Source organism: Pantherophis guttatus, chromosome 5 (genome assembly GCF_059756535.1).
Source record: "Pantherophis guttatus breed Tessera chromosome 5, ASM5975653v1, whole genome shotgun sequence".
In the NCBI taxonomy this organism is placed as follows: domain Eukaryota; kingdom Metazoa; phylum Chordata; class Lepidosauria; order Squamata; family Colubridae; genus Pantherophis; species Pantherophis guttatus.
In genome coordinates, this window is record NC_142067.1 from 54,965,464 (window position 1) to 54,990,319 (window position 24,856).

The 24,856-nt window shown below is 38.8% G+C and overlaps 2 protein-coding genes across 4 annotated transcripts; one reads left to right on the forward strand and one right to left on the reverse strand.

The window, feature by feature from the left end:
• Positions 1–6,749: 6,749 nt before the first annotated feature.
• HMGN1 (high mobility group nucleosome binding domain 1) lies at positions 6,750–10,092 on the reverse strand. Of its 3 annotated transcripts, none has more exons than XM_034404160.3 (6): positions 9,875–10,092; positions 9,366–9,386; positions 9,223–9,252; positions 9,089–9,139; positions 8,727–8,850; positions 6,750–7,844 (listed from the first exon to the last, which is right to left on the reverse strand). In XM_034404160.3, the coding sequence occupies exons 1-6, from the start codon at positions 9,887–9,889 to the stop codon at positions 7,831–7,833; spliced, it is 255 nt and encodes an 84-aa protein (XP_034260051.1). In that variant the 5' UTR covers positions 9,890–10,092; the 3' UTR covers positions 6,750–7,830. The 3 variants fall into 3 exon arrangements, with proteins under 3 accessions (XP_034260051.1, XP_034259973.1, XP_034260127.1); XM_034404082.3 differs by having other exon boundaries at positions 8,719–8,850; XM_034404236.3 differs by lacking the exon at positions 9,089–9,139 and having other exon boundaries at positions 8,719–8,850.
• A 5-nt stretch (positions 10,093–10,097) lies between these two features.
• On the forward strand, positions 10,098–16,335 carry GET1 (guided entry of tail-anchored proteins factor 1). The gene is made up of 5 exons (XM_034403983.2): positions 10,098–10,668; positions 12,002–12,167; positions 14,289–14,356; positions 14,887–15,001; positions 16,011–16,335. Exons 1-5 carry the CDS (start codon positions 10,546–10,548, stop codon positions 16,082–16,084), a joined length of 546 nt encoding a protein of 181 aa, XP_034259874.1. The 5' UTR covers positions 10,098–10,545; the 3' UTR covers positions 16,085–16,335.
• Positions 16,336–24,856: the final 8,521 nt, after the last annotated feature.

Here is a 24,856-nt window from a genome sequence, read left to right on the forward strand (position 1 = left end):
TCAGGGAGACTTGATAGGTGCTTTTAATTGTTCTAATGCAAAGGGGAAGGCATTGATAGAGGCAACAGAAAAGGATTCCTTCAGTGGCTCCCAAAAAGCTTTCAACCATGAAGGTCTAGCAGCCAGGGCAGAAATTCTGAAAAGAAATTTACAGTATCCAATTTCTATACCAATTAATTTCAGATGTCAGATATCACTTTCTTTGAGCGTCCAATCAGGTTTCAAGCAAGCACACGTCCCAAAACAGCCATGATTTTCCTTTAAATTACAGGCTGCCCATTTCATGGGTTGGTTACTAAACCTGCCTAGCTCTTACTTTAGTGCATCCAGGATTTGTGAGTCCAAATTGAGGTTAGCCGGTGTACAATCCAGGCTTTTTTTTTTTTTTTTGGTATTATTACACATAATGAGCCCTGGGACTTCTACTCATGAGACCACCAGCACAACATATCATGCCTTACTGGGCAACTGGGCAGCATCATTTGTGAGTCACAGTCGGCTTGGGTTTTGGATATCACTTTTTCTGCTATCTCTTCAAGTGAGGGAATTGCCTGAGGGGGATTGCCCCCTCCCCCATGGAATTAGCAGGGAGATATGACTCCTTGGGCTTTTAGTGCCACAGAGCAAAAATCAACGTAGGAGAAGCTCTGTGTGGAGGTAAGTGAAGGGAATAGTTTCAGTCTAATTCTGAATGATGTGTCTCTCTGTGTGTGCATGTGTATGCAGCTACTTTTACAATACAGGCAATACAGACATTTTGGACATATTTCTCCTCCCCACCAGACAGAAATCTAAGGTGTACATAACTTGCTGTGGCAACCACTCGCAAATACAATTCTTACAATAAACTGATTACAATATAAATGAGACAAGAAAGAAAATCTTACAATGAATTTCCACCCTCCCCCATAGTCTTTCCAGCTGTCTTCTGGGGATTGAAGAGTCTTTAGTCTTTACTTGTACATCTCAGGGTCTTTTCTTTCATGTCTTCTGGGTAGCATGCTTGGTGGTAAGGCTGGTCAGTCAGGCTTGGGAAGGTCTGCTCCACTCTGGTTGCTGTGATGACTTTCAGTGGAAGCTGGATTCAAACCCAATTCCTGGTTCAAACAGATGGAAGGTCTCCCTTTAAACACAAAGTCCCACATTCGGTGACCCCCCCACTTGCTTTCTCTATGCTACCGGTCATGGCTCGATGGAGCTAGTGGTAGGCAGAGGTGCGGCTAGAGGTCACTCAAAGAGGTGGAATCAGACTGTTGTCCGGGTGGAATCCCACACACACACTTCCTCCTTCCCTAACAGAAGGTCCTGTGCTCTGGCAAAACCCCCATGCTCTCCAGACTGTTAGTCTTTCTGCAGTTAGGAAATGCAGAGGAAGCAAGATCCAGCTGTGATTGGGAGAAGGGCTTCACACACATACATACAAGCGTACACACATTTCCTATGCTTTTCCATGCTTTAAAATTAAAATTTAGAGGTACTCACCTTCTTTCCAGGCAGCCTTTGAGCTCAACACTCAAAACCCCTTTAAAACCTAGTTCCAAATGGCCAAGGTCCAGGAAAACTTACCCACAGACTCAATGGGTCTGCTGCTAGCAAGGGAGGCTTACCTGGGCCAGGTCCATTGGTTAGGTTAGCTTGGAGTCCCATCTGGGGTGCCAAATTGTTGGAAGAAATATCCTTCTGGGTTCTGCTCCAAGTGGGGAAAAAGACACTGGAAACATGGAGACTGCTTGGAAAGATGGTTTAATGGTGGACAGGATCACATGGCTTGAGTTTCTGAACAGAAAAGGGGCGAGATACAGGGAGTCCCTGGGTTTTATGCTTTCTCTGGCTTTGAACTTCCTGGGGGCCCGAAAGAGTATCCTGATTGGTTGTCAAGACTCCCAGGGGGTGGGGGTCTTAGCTAGCCTTGCTGGCTGATGTAATCTTCCCAGGTGCCATGTGATGAGTTTCTGTCCTAGATGGGTCCCATTGTGTTAGTTTCTGTTGCTATTGTGTTGCAGATGGGTCCTATTGTCAGAGATTGAGTTTCTGCCTCTGGCCCATTAACCAAGGGAGGGAGGCAGGAAGGTGGGAGTTGCTTTGTCTTTAAAACATGGAGAAATGTTTCTCCATTTCTCAACCAGGGAAACATAATATTCTGCCTTTTTAATATTTCCTAAAATATTTCATTCTTCCAGGAAAGGGGTGGGTGCCTAACTTCCTACAGTGATTCATCCAGCCCGACATTTTGCATGATGTACCATGTTTCCCTGAAAATAAGACCTTGTCTTATATTTTTTGAACCCTGAAATAAGCGTTTGGCCTTATTTTGGGGGGTATCTTATTCCCCACCCCTGTACTGGTATGAGGCGGTGGGGGCGAGCGGCCCCTCATGCCAGCTTCCCAAAGGGTCACAGTAGGCCATCCCACCATTCACCAAACAGCTGGTTCGCGGTGGCACTCAGGCCGCCGCCTACAGCAAGCGTGGCCCCTTTTGCAGCCAATTGTGGCTGCAAAAAAAGCCAGAGGCAAAGCGACGCACCCCACATGCCTTGTGCCCTCCTTACCTAACTGTGACAGTCACAGCAGGCAATTCCGTCCACGGAACACCTGCCTTGTGGGTGCTGCTCCGGCCGGCGCCTCCGGCAAGTGCGTCCACTTTTCCCATCAATTGCGGCCAGAAAAGCAGCAGGAGGCCAAGCAATGTGCCCCACGTGCCTCCAAAGGATACTGTAACAGCAGCTATCACAATTTTTTTACCTTTATTTTTTTACCCTTATTTATTTTATACAGTACCATGTATTTCAACAGACAGAAGATTCATGTGGAAACAGTTGTAATACCTCAACTGTAAAACATGTAGCCTTAACATATTCAAATGTGAACTTTAGTGAAAATCAGAGCTTAGTAAAATAAAGTAGCACAAATGGATATTTACAGATGGGACTTACTTGCACTGCGGCATTATTAACAAGATTAATGACTGACACTGAAATGTTTAGGTTCCAAAGTCATGCATAATAAAATTTGCCTCATTACAAATCATGCCTCTTAGTCAAAGCCAGACAATTCCACAGGGTCAAAACAGGTGCCTTTTATCAGGTTCGCCTGATCCGCCAGTTGCGTCCCTTTCTGGATCGGGATGCCTTGCGCACGGTCACTCATGCCCTAGTTACCTCCCGTATGGACTACTGTAATGCTCTCTACATGGGGCTCCCCTTGAAAAGCACCCGGAGGCTCCAACTGGTCCAGAACGTAGCCGCGCGGGTGATTATGGGCGCAGCTCGTTACACCCATGTAACACCTCTCCTACGCGAGCTGCACTGGCTCCCAGTGGTCTTCCGGGTGCGATTCAAGGTGTTATCACCTTTAAAGCGCTCCATGGCTTAGGACCTGGGTACCTACGAGACCGTCTTTTGCCACCAATAGCCTCCCACCGACCAGTTCGTTCTCACAGGGAGGGACTACTCAGGGTACCGTCAGTCAAATTATGTCGACTGGCGACTCCCAGGGGGAGGGCCTTCTCTGTGGGGGCTCCAACCCTTTGGAATGAACTGCCCCTGGAGATACGGAATATCCCTGATCTCCGTGCTTTCCGCCGTGCCCTCAAGACCCTGATGTTCCAACAGGCAGGGCTAAACATACGAACATGTGAATGATTTTTTAAATGTTATCTAATTCTGGGTTTTATTTAATTGACCAAACTAATAATTTTAATTAGCAATTTTATGATGTTTGTGTGTCTATATTTTTCTTGACTGTACACCGCCTTGAGTCCTATGGGAGAAAAGCGTTATAGAAATATAATAAATAAATAAATAAATAAATAAATAAATAAATAAATAAATAAATAAATAAATAAATAAATAAATATTTATCCAATAGGACAAAAAGCTTTCTCTAGACAGAAATGGGAGAATGCAAATAATGACACATAAAATTACTTTTCTGAAGAATATCTAGTTCTATGTTCCATACTTGGCCACATATTACATATTTTAGTCAAGTAAAATTAATTTTATTTTTGGCTATAAAGTAATTTGTACTAAACAAAGCACATCTTTCACTTCTCCACCTTTTCATGTAGCTATATTAATCTGGGAGATTTGATATTTTAAATTTGTACACTTTTTATGCCCTCTGCGTTCCAGTAATACTGACAAAACCATGAAAAATTCTTTTACCAAAGTGCATTTAGACACCAAGATTAAAATTCTACTTTTCTTATTACCACTTCTGCTATTGCAAAACAATCTTGCAATGACTGCCATTAGATCATCATTCAAAGCATGGTAATGCAGGGTACTTCCTCCCATTTTATATTCCAGATGAAAGGGTTACCTGGGTAACAGATTGGACAGGACTGAGGGAAACTTCAAATGCAAAAATAGGAAAAACTCCATCTATCAGTGACAAGATGAATTCCAGCAAAGGCAAAGATTGACAGCTTGCTGAAACATCTAAGATATTAGGAGCCAGCTTATAGAATAAGCCAGTGATGGCTAAACTTTTCCGGACCAAGTGCCCAAAGCGAGTGTGTGTGCACGCAAATCTTCAAAATGCAATGTGCGCACACACCCCGTACATGCATAGCAGAGACCAGAAGAACATCTGGCCAGTGGGAGGCACATGCATGTGCAGTGGAGCTGAACTGGGACGACGGCTCACGTGCCATCAGAGAGGGCACTGTGTGCCATCTCTGGCATGCATGCCATAGGTTTGCCATCACAAGTATAAGTAAACAAAATAAACCTGAACCATATTAAGGAAACCACTTTATGACCTATTATATTCTCTAAAAGCTGTTTTGATTCCTTTTTGAACGATCAAATAAGGAACGTTGCATATACAGTAATAGGTTATGGTTTCCTTAATATCACAGTTCAGTTTACTGTGTTATCTTCCCTCAAGTTCACCATGCTAATGGGGATATGTTTTAGAAGGAGAAATAATAAAAAAAAACTCAAATGAAAGCTCTGTTAACCAGTTAATTGAAAAAACAAAACAATGCATGGTCAAAATTTGAAGGATTTAGAAGGAAAAGCCAATAAAAAACCCACATGGAGTTGATTAAGATCAATAGGGTTAAAGAAATTAAAGGCTTTATTTAGTGGCTCAAGAATAGTTTTTGCTAACTATCGGTAATTGCATGAAGGCAAAAATTAAACCTCTAACAAACAACAGCAATTATCACTTTTCTAGTAAAAAGGATAAACCAATTGACCACTTGATCAATTGCTGTAGCAAAATTTCACAAACTGAGTATAAGTGAGTATTATGACTAAGTTGCCAGAATTATTGGAAATTTTGCCAGACGTTTGGATTTGAATGTAAAACTACTGGGACCATCAAGTTGAGGATTGGGAAAATGAGTGGATCTCATGGGACTTTTATATCCAAACAGATAGGCATCTTGTTCAAAACATGCACAATATAACAGCCATTGAAAAAAAATCTGGTTGTTATTCCAGGTGATACTAGGATTGAGAGAAAACAATTGGAAAATATATATATAATAATCACAGAATGTTTATGAAAAATAAAGCCATTGTTGTACCAATCGTGATTGCAGCCCTTGGAGCAATACCTAAAGGACTTCCTTGATACCTGGAAATATTGATCAGATCTGAACACCCACATTTTATAAACCACCACCCTGCATGGAACTGCCTATATTCTTAAATGGTACCTTAACTGGGTATCATCAACATACTGGTATCAAACCAGCAGATGATTCACCCAGTGATTTCATGTGGATGTTGAAAATAAAGGCAGAACAAGTGGTATTCGTATTGTTTTTCTTCTCCCCACAAATCATTGCCTTTACAAAGCTGCAGAGTGTTCTCTTTGGTTGTGATTAGTTTATCAAAATCACTTGAAATGGTTTTTTTTTATTGGTCTCATTGGCTATTTCTGAGTAATTGATCAGTTCTCTAAAAAAATCTCCGATGAGAAATCGATGTAAGTGGGGTTTCATAGGATCAATACATTCATCTTATGTTAAGATACTATTGTATCAGTATTTTTTAATTTTTTAATACATTTGTATGCTGCCTTTATTTACAAATAACTCAACGTGGTGAACATATCCAACATGCGTTCCTCCCCGTTTTCCCCAGAACAACCCTGTGAGGTGGGTTGGGTTGAGAAAGTGACTGGCCGAAAGCCACCCAACTGGCTTTAATGGCTAAGACAGGACCCACTAGGCCAAATTTATGAAATATATTTGTTACTTTTCAATTTAATATATTGGTTTTGTTGATAACAATTAAATATAAAAGAAATTAAGGCATATATTCCCTGATAATATTTGCTGATGTTCATTCTGTGATTGGTGGCGAGAGATTGTTTCCCAATCACTTCAGGTGAGGTGCTGCAGGGTTTTATTTTGTTTTCTAATTTTCAATTCAGAACCAGAACTGATGAGTTCTCTTCCAAGGACAGATGAGATCTTTGCCCTGGTCTTTCTCCTAGAACAGGGGCTGTCAAACTCCCAGACTGTGGGCTGGATACATCATGTGCTGGCCACACTCAAACCCGGTTTAGCGAAGGGGGGTGGGGGGGAATCTCAATATGTCACATGACGACACTGTGACATGAGTTTGACACCCCTGTCCTAGAAGTTAAAAGCTTTTCTGGTGATTCTATTCCTATAATTGAGAACAAAGTTTTCACTACCACACCTCTTGCTAGATTGCAATGTCAAATTCATCAGTATAATTCACTACAAAGACTACTAAAATTAGTTACAGCAAGCATTTGTGATCTCGCATTAACAGAAATAAACTTTTAATGGTAGCAATTTACAGACTTTGGGGAAAACAATTACCATTTAACTTTCCAATTATTGAATTAAAACAAGACATAATTTAATGTTGTAAACTATTACATAAAAGCTGATTTAGAGTCAAGTTGAAACTGTAAAATTGTCAATATTTTATTAGATCATAGGATGAATCACATAAAGTATTCATATAGTTTTTTCTTCCAATAATTGAACACAAACTCCATGTTATCACAATTTGATAATCCATTCAAATTCAAAAAGTACCAGTGTCTCAAATACTGCCATGTCAAGTTGTATCATTAAACAGAAAATGTATACAGCACACACACTACACACCCAGTTCCCCAATCTTTCACAATGTATTAGAAAACTTGAAAAAATAAACTACAGCTGTACTACAAAAAATAACTCTGTCATAAACTTGAAAGTGAGATCAACCATCAAGGAATCAAAGATGAGAGCTGTGAATCCCCACACACACTTATTTTCCTTGAGGCAATCTTTTCTTAATAGTTTATTGAACTATCTTTCAAGCTACAAAGGAATAAGCAACTTATTTTCTACTAGCATCTACTTAAGCACTATTTTCAATTAAGAGCTAGAAATTTAAAGAAGCAATCCTGTATTCATTAAAACGAAAATCCTACATAGACGATATATTGTAAGTTGCCCACCCTGGGCTTCTGGAATGTTAAACCTACAATCCTATGTATGTTTATTGAATTAAGTGCCTCTAATTGGACATCCAGAAGATTGCACTGTAAAGTAGTAAAAATTTGAAAATATTCCTTCATCGAACATTCCATTAAATTACTGGTTGTACAGAGAACATAACCAGTACATGATTTTAATTTCATTAAAACAAGGCATATACATTCAATTACATTAAAAGAGATATGGGGAAAGATCCTATTTTAAAAATGTATTTGCTAAAATCACTAAAAAAACTTGCATTTAAAAATAGTTGATAAAAATATTCCTCTGGATTGTACAAGGCAGCGGTGAGAGAACCACTGATTAAAGACTGTTACTCAGATTTTTCTTCTTTTTCTCCTGGTGTATCAGATACTGGGTCCTGAAAAAAGAGAAAACTTAGTATTTCCAAGTTCAAACTTAAAAGCACTTAAAACATGTCAAATTTGATATATAGGCCAACACAACTTTTATATCATGAGCCAAGATGTATTAAATCATTTCAATCAGTTTAAAAGTTCTGCTTCAGTGTAGCCATTATAAATTAACATGCTCAATCCACAAGAGGAAAATATTTGGAATAAACTATGAAACACAATGAACTAAACAATGAGCATGCATTCTGATTTTAGAAGATTTAATGTATACAATACTGCTCCATAAGAGCTACAGTGACAGTTATATCACATTTGCATTTTCTGCAATTCTATTCTCTTATTAAGGAAACCTAGCAATTACTGAATAATTAAGCTAGAGACCGTTACTTCATTATACTCAAACATAATATAAAAACATAAATGGTTGAAATTTGATGAATTGATTTATATGCTCTGAATATTCAGGCTGAAAATTGTTTTGTTCTCTGTGCTCTTAAATAGGAGTATTTATAGTGGACATTAAGTCAAATCTATTTTTTCCATTAGATATTTTATGGAAAGGAAACAGCAAATAGAGGATTAATTTACCAAACCCGGGAACAAAACTCCACTTTTTGAATCCCCAATAAAAGTTGAATTCTAGTGCCATTTTCAACCCTTGAACCTGTTCTCTTTCCTACTGCCCCTTCACCCCATAAATAAGTATTACGACACTAGATTTTTAAAGTGTCCTCACATAAATCCAACAGCAAGCTGCAAGGGTATGGTAGGAGGTATCTACATACAGTTCTCTACTGAGGTGAAATGAAGACTATCTTTTGAAACAGACAAATTAACTTAAGAGAAACTCCAGATATCTATGAGGTTTGATAGAATTACCTCCTCACTTTTTGTTTCTCCATTTTCTGCAGGCAAGTTATCCTTTATTCCTTTTTTGTTATTATCTTCAGTTTGTTTCTCTTTCAGTCCTTTTCTCCCTTTTGTTGAAGCTCTCTTTTCCTCAGACTTAACCTATAGTAATTCAGAACAGATAACGAATGGTTGTAAATCAAGGACAAACTGTATACTACAGTATTAATTTTTTTTTGAAAATAGATTTGCAATTTGAAAAGTTTTACAAAGCTAAGTCGTTAGATGGTAAATTATAATAGACAATGGTAGTTAACATGCATATTTTTAAATCATCAGCCAGCTTCGAAAGCAGAGTTCAAGTAATTGAATATACTTCCCACAAAAAATAAATCCTTACTTTTGAAGTGGGTTTTTTTGGTTTTATCTCGACTTTGGCAATGGCAGGTTTCTGAAAGTAACACAAATACGTGTTTATTATGCCTCCCTCTTTCTACAAATTACAGTAATAAATCAACCGAAACTTCTACTCACAGCCGATAATCGTGCAGATCGCCTCTTCGGCTGTTGCAAAACAGAAAGACAAAATCCTTAAATTAATAGCCTGCTCAGTACTTCCTACATAATCTCTTTCCCACCGTTTCTGTTACTATTCCAGCCACGGAACAGACACTTACCTCTTCCTCAGCAAGATTCACCTGTAACGAAAGTTAATAGTATTAAAAACCGCGGGAGGTGACATCGCATGCGCATAACAGGCTGAAACCATACCAGGAGCTGTGACCTCACGGCGCGCACGCCCCCTTTCCCACCGCCGTATCGGGATCTCTAGGCTGAGGCCGAGTTGCGCCAAAGGCCACGCAAAATTTGAGAGCCGGGAGTGCGCTCGAAGCTCTCGGAATGGTATCAGCCTTCCGAATTACTTCGACGGGAGGCCAACTCGCGGCCAGTAATAATCGCCACGTCCCCCACCTCTCTCTTGGCTCCCTCCGTGAGCACCGAAATTCTGGGCCTCACGCCGAAGTCACCACAGAAAACTATTCCAATTTTAAAAGAGAACGCCCTCCCGGTCTTATTTTTAAAATAAAATTTATCAATTGTAAAGAAACGGCAAGATGAGGTAACGACGAGAAAGAGACTGTGCGTCCTTGACGCACGTTAGTGTGCGCGCGCGCCTGTTGCCAACCTTTCTCTTCGGCATGGCTGAGTAAGCTGCCCTCGCCTTTTCTTGTGCTTTATATTTTTTGCCTTTAGCGTCAGGCCGCGCGGGCGCTTGTTCTTACAACCGGAGCGGTGACGACTGCTAGTTCTTACTCAAGCCTACGGGAGCCGGATTCTCACTGCTGCGCACAAACTGTCTCTTGACTGCTGATTCCCCCCCCCCTCCCCATCCCAGCAGCGCCAGCGGCACTGCAACAAGATCCAGCCGGATTGAAGGGAAGGGAGAGCGTGCGCGCGCGCGCTCTCAGCGCCGCCCTCTCTCGACTGGGCGCGCTCCTTATTGGCCGCCTCACTTGTAGGACAGCTAATACACCTCAACACTCGGCCCCATCTGCAAGGCCAGATTTGTCCCTTTGAATTTGGTCTACCTCGGAGACACGCTTGCCTTCTAGGCGGATCTAACCGGGGTTCCGCCCACTTCGCACACGTCACAGTAGAAGTGTGACAAATGGCCACCGCATCTGCGCAGTATTGCTGAACGGCTTCTGTGAGGCACTGTCGCGCCGCAAAGATGCGCGCTTGCGCATTTTTGACAAGTGGGCGCTCGCCTCAGGTGTTTGTCCGCTCGCGTAATTATTTATCCTGAGAACAGCGTTTCTCTTCCTCCTTTTTCTTTGCACATCTCTAACCCAAGACATGACTGAACTACGTGTTGAGGCGAAACATTTGACCACGGAGGGTGGCGCATGGCTTCTTGTCCTGAGCTCCGTGTTCTTATGCAACCTCCTCAAAATCCTTCTACCCTCCTGTTCTTCCATTGTAAGTGTCAATGGTCCATCGGATTTCCATAGCGACCGCATCTGATGCACTGTTTGGCCTTTTATTTCTCAATAGAAAAGAAACTATTGAATTGTACCCTGGGGATGGAAGAGAGATGCATGAGAGGAAACATTCTAAGGTCGCTTCCTACCCCATTTTTATTTTCTCCTTATGTTTAGTGTGGCAACACTTCCCAACCTAATATTCTGCTGCAGGTCCAAGATTTGCTAGCTTGCAGGGATACAGCAAGTTATATTCCTAACACATGTTCTTTCAGAGATGTTTCCTTGCCAGATTCCTCAATGCCTTCAACAGTGACATCTTCTAATTCACTGGAAAAGAATTCTGGCAGACATTTGGAGATGTATCTTGAGCTGTATAACACAGTTAAAAATGGAAATGTTTTGTGACACTTTGTATTACATCATAAAATGGTTTATGATCATTTTATGTCATTAAATGCTTTATAACATTTGCCAGATTTCAGTTCCACGGGAATCATGGGTTCCATGTTTTGGACATAGTTAGCCCATTTGAGGTATCTTGGTTTCAAAAATGGTTGCCCTATGATGCACTGCTTTTCCTAGTTAAAAGATACACACAGTTTTTAGTATATAGATTCAAAAGGAAATATCCATTGGATCGTGGTGTCAAAGCTGAATAATCATTTGAAGTTTTTAAATGTACCTACAGTAGTTAGAGGAAACTGCTTTTGCTATGGAGTCCATTCTCATGTAAAAATAAATTTAAGACACTCCTCAAAGCTAGCTTGTCTAACTTCTGCATTTGACAAAAATAATAATTGCAAAAGGGAATCATGATTGCTAATTAGAACCACATGTGAATTTCTCTTACTGTTAGAAAGTTGTATTTCTAACATTTCATTGGACTCTGCCTTTCTGTAATTTTTATTTATTGTCATTTCAGTTTGTAGGCAATTTTATTTCCAAAGGCTCCAAGTGGCTTATAAAATATTTTACAAAATAGAATTAAAACTGTTAGAAAAGCAACAACAAGCTACCTGATATACCAACATTTGGGATAGTATGTTTTCTGTTATTCTGGTAGGTAGAATGTGGTCCTGCAGCAAGCTTTTGCTCCCAGATTTCACCAGATGAGCTGATTCAGCTTGGAAGAGGAGTCTTACAGTTCAAGTGTGATGAAATTCTAATTCTGGAACTAACCATTTTTTCCAAATATTGCAGACAAAGAACAGAATAATATTTGTTATGAATGGTGTGATTATTTTATGTAATAACATTATGTTAGACATTCATTTAAAATTATGAAATAAGACTAAATAGACTTTTAGACTCCCTTTTCTCTTTATCAGATATCTAGGTTGCTACAAAAGGATGCTGAGCAGGAATCTGAAATGCGATCTGATATTCAGAGCATGAAGCAAGAACTTTCTACCATTAGTATGATGGATGAATTTGCCAGATATGCTCGATTAGAAAGAAAAATTAATAAAATGACTGATAAGCTTAAGACACATGGTACAGATTTGTTAACTATATTTGCATAATGTCAGTTCATTTTTGCCAGCTTTTTTCAAAAGTGTTGTTAATCTTATGACTTCATAGCTACAAAACAAAATGTGGCGATATTGAAATGCATTTTGTCTGGAGATTAAGCCATATGCTGGCTCATTTTATATTCTTATGTGAACACTTTAGCTTTTTAAAGAAATTAAAACTTATATGTGCACTTTTAATTCAAATTAACTGTAGATTTATTTTTTAAAATATTGCATTTTTCATTTAATTAATTGGAATTGCTTAAACTTTTTTTTTACAAGTTTCTGTGTGTGTATATGTTTGCGCTAAGATTCAATTTATTTCACGTAACATTCTTCAATACAGATTATCAAAACTCAGCATAGATTTTTGAAATAATCTGATTTTGGTATGACATTTCTAGAGTTGCTGAATTAGTAGAAATATGTTTTAATAACAATATTCAAATTTGGCTTTCATATATATATATATATATATATATATATATATACATACATACATACATAACATACATACATACATACACACACACACATACATATACAAACACACACACACATATACAGGTATAGATATTTGCATGTGTGTATAAATATATGAATATATATATATATATATATATATATATATATATATATATATATATATATATATATATATATATATATTCTCTTTAGCCAGGTTCTTCCTACGTAAACCAAGATTTTTATACAGCCCTAGTTCAGTGAAATCACAATCCCCTAGTTTCTAGGCTTTTTTTCTGGCAACCAGCAAACACTGATGCCCATTGGGAGATATATTACATATATATATAATATAACATGCAATACAGTGTGCAATACACACTGATATACGTATCTCCACATACACACGTGTGTGTGTGTGTGTGTGTGTATAATAATGTATGTATATAAGTAGTCCTTGACTTATAGCCATATAGTTGGTAAGTGAATTTTGCCCCATTTTATGATCTTTCTTAGCACAGTTGTTAATTGAATCACTGCTGCTGTTAAGTTAGTAACATGGTTAAGTGAATGTGGTTTCCCCATTGAATTTGGTTGTCAGAAGGTTGCTAAAGGTGACCACATGACCATGGGACACTGCATCTGTCATGAATATGAGTCACTTGCTAGGCATCCAAATTTTGATCATATGACCATAGGGAGTGCTATAACAGTTCTAAGTGTGAAAAATGGTCATAGTTAGGTGTGGGTTCTACTTACCTTTACTACCGGTTTGCAACGGGGCTGCGCACGCGCACTTGCTTCACTCACGCATGTGCACGCTGTTTTGCACAGAAGCTTCCTGATGACGTCCAGGTCAGTGGGCAGAGCCTTCCGCCGGTTTTACTATCGGTTCTTGCTAACCGGTCCGAACCAGGGGCAACCCACCACTGGTCATAAGTCACAGGGGTGAAATCTAAAATTTGTTACTACCGGTTCTGTGGACGTCACTTGGTAGTGGGGTAATGTGACTGGGTGGCTGTGGCCAACTTTTTTTTTTTTTTTTACTTTTAAAAGCATTTTTTCTACAGCCTCTTCAGCCGAAGAGGTTGTAGAAAAAATGCTTTTAAAAGCCTCTGATGATCCCAGCTGAGCCGCTTAATCATCAGAGGCTTATTTTTTACTTTTAAAAGCATTTTTTCAGCCGAAAAATGGTTTTAAAAGTAAAAAAAAACTGCCTCTGATGATCGCGTGGCTCAGCTGGGCATGGGGGAGCCCGCAGGGATTTTTGCTACTGGTTCTCCAAACCACCCACCGCCATCGCTACCGGATCGGTGTGATCCGGTCCAAACCGGGAGCATTTCATCCCTGATAAGTCACTATTTTCAGTGCTGTTGTAACTTTGAACAGTCACTAAACAAATGGTTATAAATCAAGGATTACCTATATGTACACATGTGCGTGTGCATACACACACATACACACAGTATTCTATGTTCTTTTTGGAATTTCTGTTTTGATTGAAAAAAAAAGGAAAATAAAATAAATAAAATAGATATAAATAAGTAAAAACAAGTAAATAAGGATGAAATAAAATTTGCCATCAAAATATAACTTCTGTTTATATAAATTGCACATTATTGTTTTCTATTAACAGTGAAAACACGAACTGCTCAACTAGCCAAAATAAAGTGGGTAATAAATATTGTGTTCTACATTTTGCAAGTAAGTAAATTTGAATTACGTACACTAAAGATACATGTTGTAAAAATAAATTCTCTAGATAGTATCTTAAAACTATTAATTAGTAATAATAATAACTACATAGAAAGTAAGATTAGAACTTCTTTCCATGTCTGCCTCTTTGTTAGTGTTACTTTTGTATATGAATGGTACTGTTTTATACAAAAAGCCATTCATTTGTCCGAAATAATTGCAATTTACAATCAACTCAGACAGATTTGTGAATTAAGCCATATGATTTTTCCTTTTCCTGCCTTTCTTTTGAGCAATTAATCATATAATGTTGGGTTGAGTGATGTGTACCCTGATGTGGCTGGGAAAAAATGCCTCAGTCTCTTTCCTTGAAATGCAGAGCCAAATCAAGAGTGAGGGAAAAAGTAATTGTGTTTCTGATGTTTTTTGAAATAAAAATATCATATGAAGTAGAGAGACCTAAATTCATGCAAATGTCATTTTCATAAAATGGTATAATTATATCACACATACCTAAATAATATTTGTTTTTATTTTAGGGTGCCTTAATGATATCATTAATTTGGAAATATTACTCTGAACCTGTTACTGTGCTTCCAAGCAAATGGCTAGCCCCTTTGGAACGTTTAGTAGCTTTTCCAACAGGAGTGGCAGGTAAGACATGGAAAATACTTTCTGCTCTTTTGTATGAATCTAATGCTTCTTTCTTTCTTGATTTTAAATACATTACTCTATGTGGGTTTTCTTCAGAAACTTTGACCCATAATCTATATCCCTGTATCTGTATCGGTGAAATTCAAATTTTGTACTACTGGTTTGGTGGGCGTATCTTGGTGGGTGTGGCAGGAGAAGGATACTGCAAAATCTCCATTCCCACCCCACTCCAGGGGAAGGATGCTGCAAAATCCCCATTCCCTCCCCACTCTGGGACCAGCCAGAGGTGTATTTGCCGGTTCTCCGAACTACTCAAAATTTCTGCTACCAGTTCTCCAGAACCTGTTAGAACCTGCTGGATTTCACCCCTGATGTGTATTCTATAGATATATATTTAACAAACAGAAGCACACATTAATACATTTTTCAGGATTAATTTTTCATAGAGCTGAAAATGTTCCAAATCTAATGATCATCTGCCTGTTATTGTAAATAATATGGTGCTAAATAAATCAGTGTTTCGATTCTAGGACAGTTGTGTCTAAAATAAGAGCTACCATAGTTCATATATTTAAGGGAAAACTGCATATTAAAGAGCCATAATTGTGGCTAAATATTTAAGATTAGGAGTGTATTTCACTTATTAATCATAATATATTTTGTTTATTCCTTTTAATGCATCTGAATAGTTCTCATTGGGGGCCAGTTATATATTCCTTTAAAATGAAAAATTAATATGCTAAAAGCAGTTTGTTGAGCAATTCCCATTCATTCTAATGAAAATTATAGTAAAGCAGATAATTCTGGGGTATGGCCAATGTGCATAAAATCTCCAGATTTTACATATTACTTGTACTATATAATTACCTGAATCAATAATTACTCTTTTTTCCTAAACTCCCAAGGGCAGATTTGAGTACTTATTCATTTTTGCTATGCAAATCTTTTTTATATATATGCATGAACTACTGATACTTGGTATTTACAGCATATCTTTTTATCTTTTTAGGTGGTGTTGGAATTACATGTTGGTTGGTGGTTTGCAACAAAGTTGTTGCGATTATGCTACACCCATTCAGTTGAGAAAGAAACAAGCCTCACTTTCAGCAATTTAGAACTCCCTGTCATTTTTTCAGTATTCTGCTATGATAGGAGATAAATCACAAGAACGTGGAAGACTAGAAGGGTGCAGCTTTTAAAAAATAAAAAACCAAATATTTAAAATTCTCTTAACTCTTATGGAAGTAATAGTGTTTGCAAATGTACAACTCCTTAATTCTTGTTCACTTCATAGTTGAATATTCAATATTTGAAATATAATCTACAATCAATGATTTTTATTTGTTGTTATTTCCCTTCATTGTTAGATGTGTAGGATATATGCTGAATATGAAATATTCCTGTGCTTGATGTTATATTTTTATTTCTATTCTCATCTGTTCTTTCTTGTACAGATGACAAAAGAAAAATAGTCATAAGCATTTCAGGAAATCAAGAGTTCTTCAAAATAATCATAGAATCATAGAATAACAGAGTTGGGAGGAACCTTGCAGTCTGTGTTGACAGGGGGGCAGAGGTCGACCCCGAGGCCCCTTGTATGTGGGGTGCCGCAAGGATCGGTCCTCTCGCCCCTTCTGTTCAACATTTATGTGAAGCCGCTGGGTGAGATCATCCGTGGTTTTGGGGTGAAGTACCATCAGTACGCTGATGATACCCAGCTGTACATCTCCACCCCAGACCACCCCAATGATGCCCTCGAGGTGATGTCCCGGTGCCTGGAGGCCGTACGGATCTGGATGGGAAGGAACAGACTCAGACTCAACCCATCCAAGACCGAGTGGCTGTGGTTTCCGACGTCCCGATATAGTCAGTTGGCGCCATCTCTGACTATTGGGGGCGAGTCGTTGGCCCCCACAGATGTGGTTCGCAACTTGGGCGTCCTCCTGGACTCGCGGCTGTCTTTAGAAGAGCATATGGCGGCCGTGGCCAGGAGGACTTTTTATCAGGTTCGCCTGATTCGCCAGTTGCGTCCCTTTCTGGATCGGGACTCGTTACGCACGGTCACTCACGCCCTTGTCACCTCACGCCTGGATTATTGCAATGCTCTCTACATGGGGCTCCCCTTGAGAAGCACCCGGAGGCTCCAATTGGTCCAGAATGCGGCCGCGCGGATGGTGACGGGAGCGATGTGGTGCTCCCATGTGACCTCCCTCCTGCGCGAGCTGCACTGGCTCCCAGTGGTCTTCCGGGTGCGCTTCAAGGTTTTGGTTACCACCTTTAGAATGCTCCATGGCTCAGGATCAGGGTACTTACGAGACCGCCTTCTGCCACCAGTAGCCTCTCACCGACCAGTTCGCTCCCATAGAGAGGGGCTCCTCAGGGTGCCGTCGGCCAAACAATGTCGACTGGCGGCCCCCAGGGGGAGAGCCTTCTCTGTGGGGGCACCTGCCATCTGGAATGAGCTACCCCCGGAGATACGGAGGATCCAAGACTTACCCACCTTCCGCCGCGCCCTAAAAACGTTTTTATTCCAACAGGCTGGTCTGGCCTAACTCTCCCTTCTAAATTGGCTTTTAAATTGGGTTTTAAATTTTTTTTTAGATAAATTGGATGTTTTAATTTTTTGATCCTAAATTATTTAATCTGTTTTTAATAGTTTTTAACTTTTGTATGTCTTTGTATTTGATTTCTGGCTGTTCACCGCCCTGAGTCCTTCGGGAGTAGGGCGGTATACAAATATGAAAAATAAATAAATAAATAAATAAACCTTGGAGGTCTTCTAGTCCAACCCCCTCCAGGAAATTCTATAGCATCTCAGGGCAAATGGTTGTCCAATCTCTTTTTGAAAACCTTCAGTGATGGAGCACTCATAGTTTCTTCTTAATTCTAGGCTGGATCTCTCTTTAGTAATCTTTCATCTGTTACTTCTTGTCCTTCCCTTAGGTGTTTTGGAGAATATGTCAACCCTCTCTTCTCTGTGATAACCCTCAAATATTGGGAAATTGCTATTATGTCACCTCTAATCCTTCTCTTTGCTAGACTAGACATGCCTGGTTCCCTCAACCATTTATCATATGGTTGAGGGAACTACCAGCCGTCCAATCATCTTTGTCACTCTTCTCTACACTCTTTCTAGAGTCTCAACATCTTTTTTGTATTGTGCAAAAGGGCAATTATATTGTATAAAATAGCCCATCATAACTGCTTTAATAGCATACCAGACAGTCATTGAATTTGTCCTTTTACCCAGATTATTATCAAAATATTTAATTTCTTTTTACAATTCTTTACAATCAACTCCTTTTGTAAAATAGATTCATTTAATCTCTATCTATAGTTGAAATTCTTAGATGGGACATATGCCAAATGATAAAAAAAAAAAAGTAAAGGCTTCAGGGAAATCTTATTTAGAGGCAAAAATTGATAGCATAAGTCATAAAACATATTTTTCAAAATTCCTATAATATTTATATTTAAACAAAATGTGCAAAAACTACACAAAATAGAGAATTTTTGTGATATTATAATGATAGAAATTAATATCTAATATCTCTTAGTTCTAATACTATCTAGTATCTCCTAACTAATATATCCTAATTCGAATACTAATATCTAGTATGTAATATCTACTAGTTCTAATATCTATACTCATGCTTTAAAGCATTTTTTCAATACTTAAAAATACTGGGTATGGAATGAAAAAGTAAAACAATTGTTAAATTTGAAGCAAAACAGTTACATACAACTGTAAGAAGAGACACACTCTACGGCAATCCTTGCATCTTTATTCAGCTCATCCAAGTACAGATCTTCTGTGCGGCAGCTGCGGCTTGTCTTTTAAACCACCGCGAACTTGCCGGCCGGCCACTGACAGCATTTTATTTTTCCCACCGCGACTTCCAACCAATCTGCGGTGATTATGCAAATTCCGACGTACGTACGTTCGTAACAACAATTATTTAAAGTAACAACAATTATTTAAAGTCCATGAAAGCAATTTTCTGAAAAACATGTTTATGGGCTTGACTAGAAACTGCAAGCCATCATTTGTGTATCAAACCTCATCGTAGGATTTTTTACACTGCATCGCTTTTTTTCCCCTACCCTCCATGCTTAAATTACTATTTGGACCATTGTTATTTAAGATGCAGTTTGGACCAAACAGTTTTTCCAAAAGAAGCCTTTCTTTTCTGGAGGTATGTTGGGACCGTTATCTTCACCGGCAGTTGAAGGGCTGATTTTTTGACTATCCTTGGGAAATTTGATAAATGAGGGCTCATAACTAGTGATTGAATCTCATATAAAGTGAGTTATTTCACCCTGTTGCCGTTTCTTTGGTCTTCTACTCTTGGTATCTGGGTTGATTAAGGGACCTGTTGAAGGATAACCCTGATGCAAATTTTCAATAGCTGCTGAAAATACATACTGTTTTTTTACATTTAAGTGGTGTTATATGACTTTATATTACTGCTGTTAATTTAGCTCAAACAGCTTCTTTGGCCTCTGTCTTCTTCATTTTCTTGTTTTTCAACTGCAGCATCTTCCAAATTGTCTTCTTTTGGCTGAACATGATGTGTAGGAAGACATGATGGTTCTGTCTTTAATTGATCAAACTCTTCTTTCAATAAGTCCAGCTCTTGCCTTTCTCTCTTGCCTCTGCGCTCCGGAAATCTTTCGTCTCGGCGTCTGTCCTTCTATTTCCCCGGTCTTCGGATCTCTGGTCGTGGCCTCGGCTGGGCAGGGATGAGTTGGGTGACTGTGCATGCTTTTGCGATATGCCCCTTCCATTGGCATCGTCGGCAGATGGCTTCTTTGAATCTGCATGCTGCTCGAGGGTAAAACTCCATGCACACCGCGTAGCGGGGTGCATCGTGATCAATGTCCTGGGGGTTCACTCGTCGGTCTGGATGGACTCGATGAACAGCCTCCCCGAGGTCTCCCTCGTCCTTGTCTTTGGTGTATTCTGTCACGTCCTCGGCTCCTCGCTGGGCTAAGTGAACTCTGCTATTCCTGCGGATTTTGCCAACCAGGAATTAACCTTGTAAATTTTATCAATTTGGATTGCCACATCTTCTGGTCTTTCTTTAATTATCTCTGCCATAGCATCAGCACAAATGTCTTTTAAATTTTCTTTGCTATTTTCCTTCAGGCCTCTCAATCTCAGAGCAAACTCCATGGATATGTATTGTAACATTACCAATTCATCATCCACTTTCTCTGTTCTGGTCATGACATCACCCATTTTGCTTTCCAAATTTAAGTTGGCTTCATTAATTTGTTCAACTTTCCCATCAAGCTGGATAACAAGGTTTGATAATCCTGATACAGCAAAAACAATATCATCTCTTATTTTATTGTGTTCCTCTGCAACCGCTTCCTTGATCGAATTTATATCCTCCTCAATTTTCTTAAATTTCCCTACCACAAGTAGTGTTAAGTTATTCATTGCTGTGGCTTGGTTATTCATAGCTTCTCTCATTGCTGTTGCTTGATTATTCATGGCTTCTTTCATTACTTCTTTAAAATCATTAAGTGCTGCATCTTGACTCTGAGTCTGGTTCTGTGAATCAGCCGGAAGTTGTGCTTTCTGTGTCACCACTGACACAACTGGAGAACCTCCCCCTCCTTTAACAACTCCTGGTTTCACTTGTCTAGAAGCCATTTTCTTCCTCCCCCCCCTTTTCTTTAAAAGCCACAAAGTCTTTAAAGATGTTTGTAATTTATAGTCTCTAATTTACCAGGCAGAGTAGTTTTTTTCTTCTTCTTTCCTCCACAAACTCTCAGTTCCCAGCAGTTAATAGGCAGCTAATCCCCTCTCCCAGCGCAAAGTTCTCAAGCACTTTCGTTTCTGGCTTTCACTTTCAAAACCATAACAAAGACGCCATCTTCTGCCTCCAGCTTAAGATTCAAATTGAAACAAAGTAACTTTGGAGTTAAGCTCTGTACTTTTAAGGCTTGTTCTCCTGTTTTCCACTCTGCCTGCGCTTGTAGTCAATCAAACTCACTTTTAAAAGCAGGATCAGATTGCGGCATCTCGCTCTGCTTTCGCAGAGTCGTCCTGGCTCCGGAGCTTCTTGGCGGGCTGGCTGAGGAGCTCTGACCCTCCAAGCCTCTGGAAATGTTCCAGAGGGCTTTCGGGGAGCTCTACTCTCGCCCACCGGCTCTCCTCTCCTTCTTTTCCCGAAGGAGAGTTTTTCAGCCGCTAGACAGCCGATTTGTGCTGTCAAAGCGGCTTTTATGGAGACGCAGGGCTGGCGGTCTTAAAAGACCATCCACGGAGCCTGCGGTGCCAACCGGAAGTCGCCGCGGCTTTTAAACCGCCACAAACTTGCCGGCCGGCCACTGACAGCATTTTATTTTTCCCGCCGTGACTTCTGACCAATTCACGGCAATTATGCAAATTCCAACATCCGTCCGTACGTAACAATTATTTAAAATTGTCCAAGAAAGCAATTTTCTGAAAAACATGTTTATGGGCTTGACTAGAAACATCACACTGCAAGCCATCATTTGTGTATCAAACCTCATCATAGGGTTTTTTACACTGCATCGTTTTTTTCCCCCTACCCTCCATGCTTAAATTACTATTGGGACCATTGTTATTTAAGATGTGGTTTGGACCAAACAGTTTTTCCAAAAGAAGCCTTTCTTTTCTGGAGGTATGTTGGGACCGTTATCTTCACCGGCAGTTGAAGGGCTGTTTTTTTGACTATCCTTGGGAAATTTGGCAAATGAGGGCTCATAACTAGTGATTGAATCTCATATAAAGTGAGTTATTTCACCCTGTTGCCGTTTCTTTGGTCTTCTACCCTTGGTATCTGGGTTGATTAAGGAACCTGTTGAAGGATAATCCTGATACAAATTTTCAATGGCTTCTGAAAATACTGTTTTTTTACATTTAGGTGGTGTTATATGACTTTGTATTACTGCTGTTAATTTGGCTCAAACAGCTCTGGCCTCTGTCGTCTTCATTTTCCTGTTTTTCAACTGCAACATCTTCCAAATTGTCTTCTTTTGGCTGAACATGATGTGTAGGAAGACGATGGTTCTGTCTTTAATTGATCAAACTCTTTTCAATAAGTCCAGCTCTTGCCTTTCTCTCCTGTTGTTCTGTCTTGACTGGAATAAAAAAATGCAAGCCATCATTTTGTATTTAAGATGCGATTTGGACCAAACAGTTTTTCCAAAAAAAGACTTTTCTTTTCTGGCGATATCTTGGAACTATTTTCTTCATCGGGTGATGAAGGGTTGTCTTTTTATCTTTCCTTGGGAAATTTGGCAAATGAGGGCCTATTTCACCTTGTTGCCTGTTCCTTCGTTTTCTACTGCATGTTATCTTTGGGTTGACTAAGGGACCTGTTGAAAGATATCCTGATGTAAATTTTGAATGGCCTCTGAAAATACATACTGTTTTTTAAAGGTAGGTGTTGTTCTATGCCTTGTTTCTGATAAACAGCTTTTTTTTTTTTAATTGATTTATATGCTGCTCTTCTCCGGAGACTCAGGGCGGCTTACAATGCATTAAGCAATAGCCTTCATACTTTTGTGTATTTATACAAAGTCAGCTTATTGCCCCCACAAACTGGGTCCTCAATTTACCTACCTTAGAAAGGATGGAAGGCTGAGTCAACCTTGTGCCTGGTGAGATTCGAACTTACAGTAATTGCAGACAGCTGGTGTTAATCACAATGATATCAGTCTGCTGAGCCACCAGACCAAGCTTCTTTTGCCTCTTCTTTGTTTCCCTGTTTTTCAACTGCAACATCTTCCAATTTGTTTTCTTTTGGCTGAACATGATCTGTAAGAAGAAATTATAGCCCTATCTTTACTTTCTCAAACTCTTCTTTCAATAGGTCCAACCCTTGCCTTTCTCTAATATTGTTCTGTCTGTATTTTCAGGGTGGATATGTTTTTCTACCCTTGGGCAGATATCTTCATTTTGTAATCCTGCAAAAAAACGTTATTTCAACTAACTATTTTAGAATACACATTATTTGTTAGACAAAACAAGAGTAACAAGCACATTACTCTATCTAGTGTTACAAATTATTTAAACTGGCACCTTCAGTTTAAATAAATTGTCCAAGAAACATGCCAAATTCTGTATTTCTTCTGAAGAGCAGACATTATTCATAGTAAAACAGAGCAGTTATAAAATAAAGCATTATACTACTATTTGTATCCTTAAGCAAAAGGTATGTCTTGCGATTTTTATGGTTCAATATTTATAGTCATTTATGGTTGTTACCCATGAATTTCCTGTTTGAATTGTGCACTGGTAATTTTTCAGGGAGATGAACTCCTGTTTCAGGGGCACATTTTATAGCCATGTTAACTAATTCTTCCACCTTTCTGTTTGGCTTTCAATTCCTAAAAGATCTACAGAAAAAAGAATATATCTGTAAGTGCATGTTACCTTTTATGTGTATAAGTGATAAAGTGTCATTAAATTTTCATTAATATCCTCCCTTCCATTTTGTTTTTCTCTGTCTAATAAAGTATCTCTCTAAAGTCTCCCAATATTGTATTAACATAGTTTTAAATTATAATCCAAGATAGGAAAACATAAATAAATAAGGGCTTTGTTTTAATTATTTCTTAGATTTATATCTCTTTCAAGACTTTCACATTGCCTCCAAAATTTCTTTACAATAGAAACTCCATATTATTTGATTGATAGTTACTAAAGCAAAGTTGCCTGTGGTATTGCAAGTAAAGATAGACTTGAACCTAGAATTCCTTGAGGTATTCAGCATTTTAATTAATACCAGAGAACCCACGACTCCTTTGGTCATTGTTTCAGAGATACCACCTTACCACATTCCTCAATGCTTTCAACAACAGAGCTTCTAATGTACTGTCTTCACTAGAAAAGTTCTTAACAATTTAGGAAGATATTCAGACATATATCTGCCTTGAAAATAGCCTTGTTGAACTTTATGGCATGGTCAAACATTAGCAGCTGACCTCAGGAAATATTTTGTGACATTTTACATTACATCCTAAAATGTCTAATGATAATTTTATGTCATCAAATGCTTTATAAAATTTGCCCCATTTCAATTCCACAGAAGCCATGGGTTCCGGATTTTGGACTAAGTAAACCCATTTCAGCTACCTTGGTTCAAAAATGATTGCCCTATGATGCACTCTTCTGCCCAGTTAAAATTTGCAGAGAGACAAACAGGAAAACTTTAATAGGATATAGATATCGCTCTGACTACCTTCATAAATGGAGTCACAAGACCTTGTCCAAAAGAAGTGCAAAGTTATAAAGAAAGGAAAAATGCAACCATTTCTAGCACAATAAGCCCTATAGGGATCTCAGACAAGTGAGGAAAGAGAGAAAAAGTACTTGCCGGGATGTTTATTTAACATATTTATAAAGCTGCCTATCTCATGCATGTGACTGGACAACACACGAATTCAGACAAAGCCATTATAAGCCATTAAAAAAACAAAAAAAAAAACTATAAATACTATCAGCCCTTGGATGTGCAATGTGCAAAAAGTTCACGAAATATAGGTTTTTGTGATGCTTTTTACAATAATTATAGAAACTACTAATATATTCTAGTTCTAATACTATCTACTATCTAATTTATCCAAGTTCTAATACTAATATCTATTATCTAATATTGCTTAGTTCTAATATTATCTACTATCTAATATATCCTAGTTCTAATACTAACATCTGCTACCATCTCTCAGTTCTAATACTATCCAGCATCTAATACCTACTAGTTCTATTGGCTTGACTGGAATCACAGAATGCAAGCCATCATTTGTGTATCAAACCTCATCATGGGTTTCTTTTTTTTACTGGGCAAAGCTTTGTTTTTTCCTTACCCTCCA

Excerpts from the sequence above, each read along its gene's own strand:
- HMGN1 (XM_034404082.3), bottom strand. Across the intron at positions 9,140-9,222 it reads GATCTGCACGATTATCGGCT|AAACCTGCCATTGCCAAAGT; the intron begins GTGAGTAGAAGT and ends TGTTACTTTCAG. Across the intron at positions 7,845-8,718 it reads GAGAAACAAAAAGTGAGGAG|GACCCAGTATCTGATACACC; the intron begins GTAATTCTATCA and ends CTCTTTTTTCAG.
- GET1 (XM_034403983.2), top strand. The coding sequence starts at position 10,546 with ATGACTGAACTACGTGTTGAGGCGAAACATTTGACCACGGAGGGTGGC. Across the intron at positions 10,669-12,001 it reads TACCCTCCTGTTCTTCCATT|ATATCTAGGTTGCTACAAAA; the intron begins GTAAGTGTCAAT and ends TCTCTTTATCAG. Across the intron at positions 14,357-14,886 it reads TTGTGTTCTACATTTTGCAA|GGTGCCTTAATGATATCATT; the intron begins GTAAGTAAATTT and ends TTTTTATTTTAG.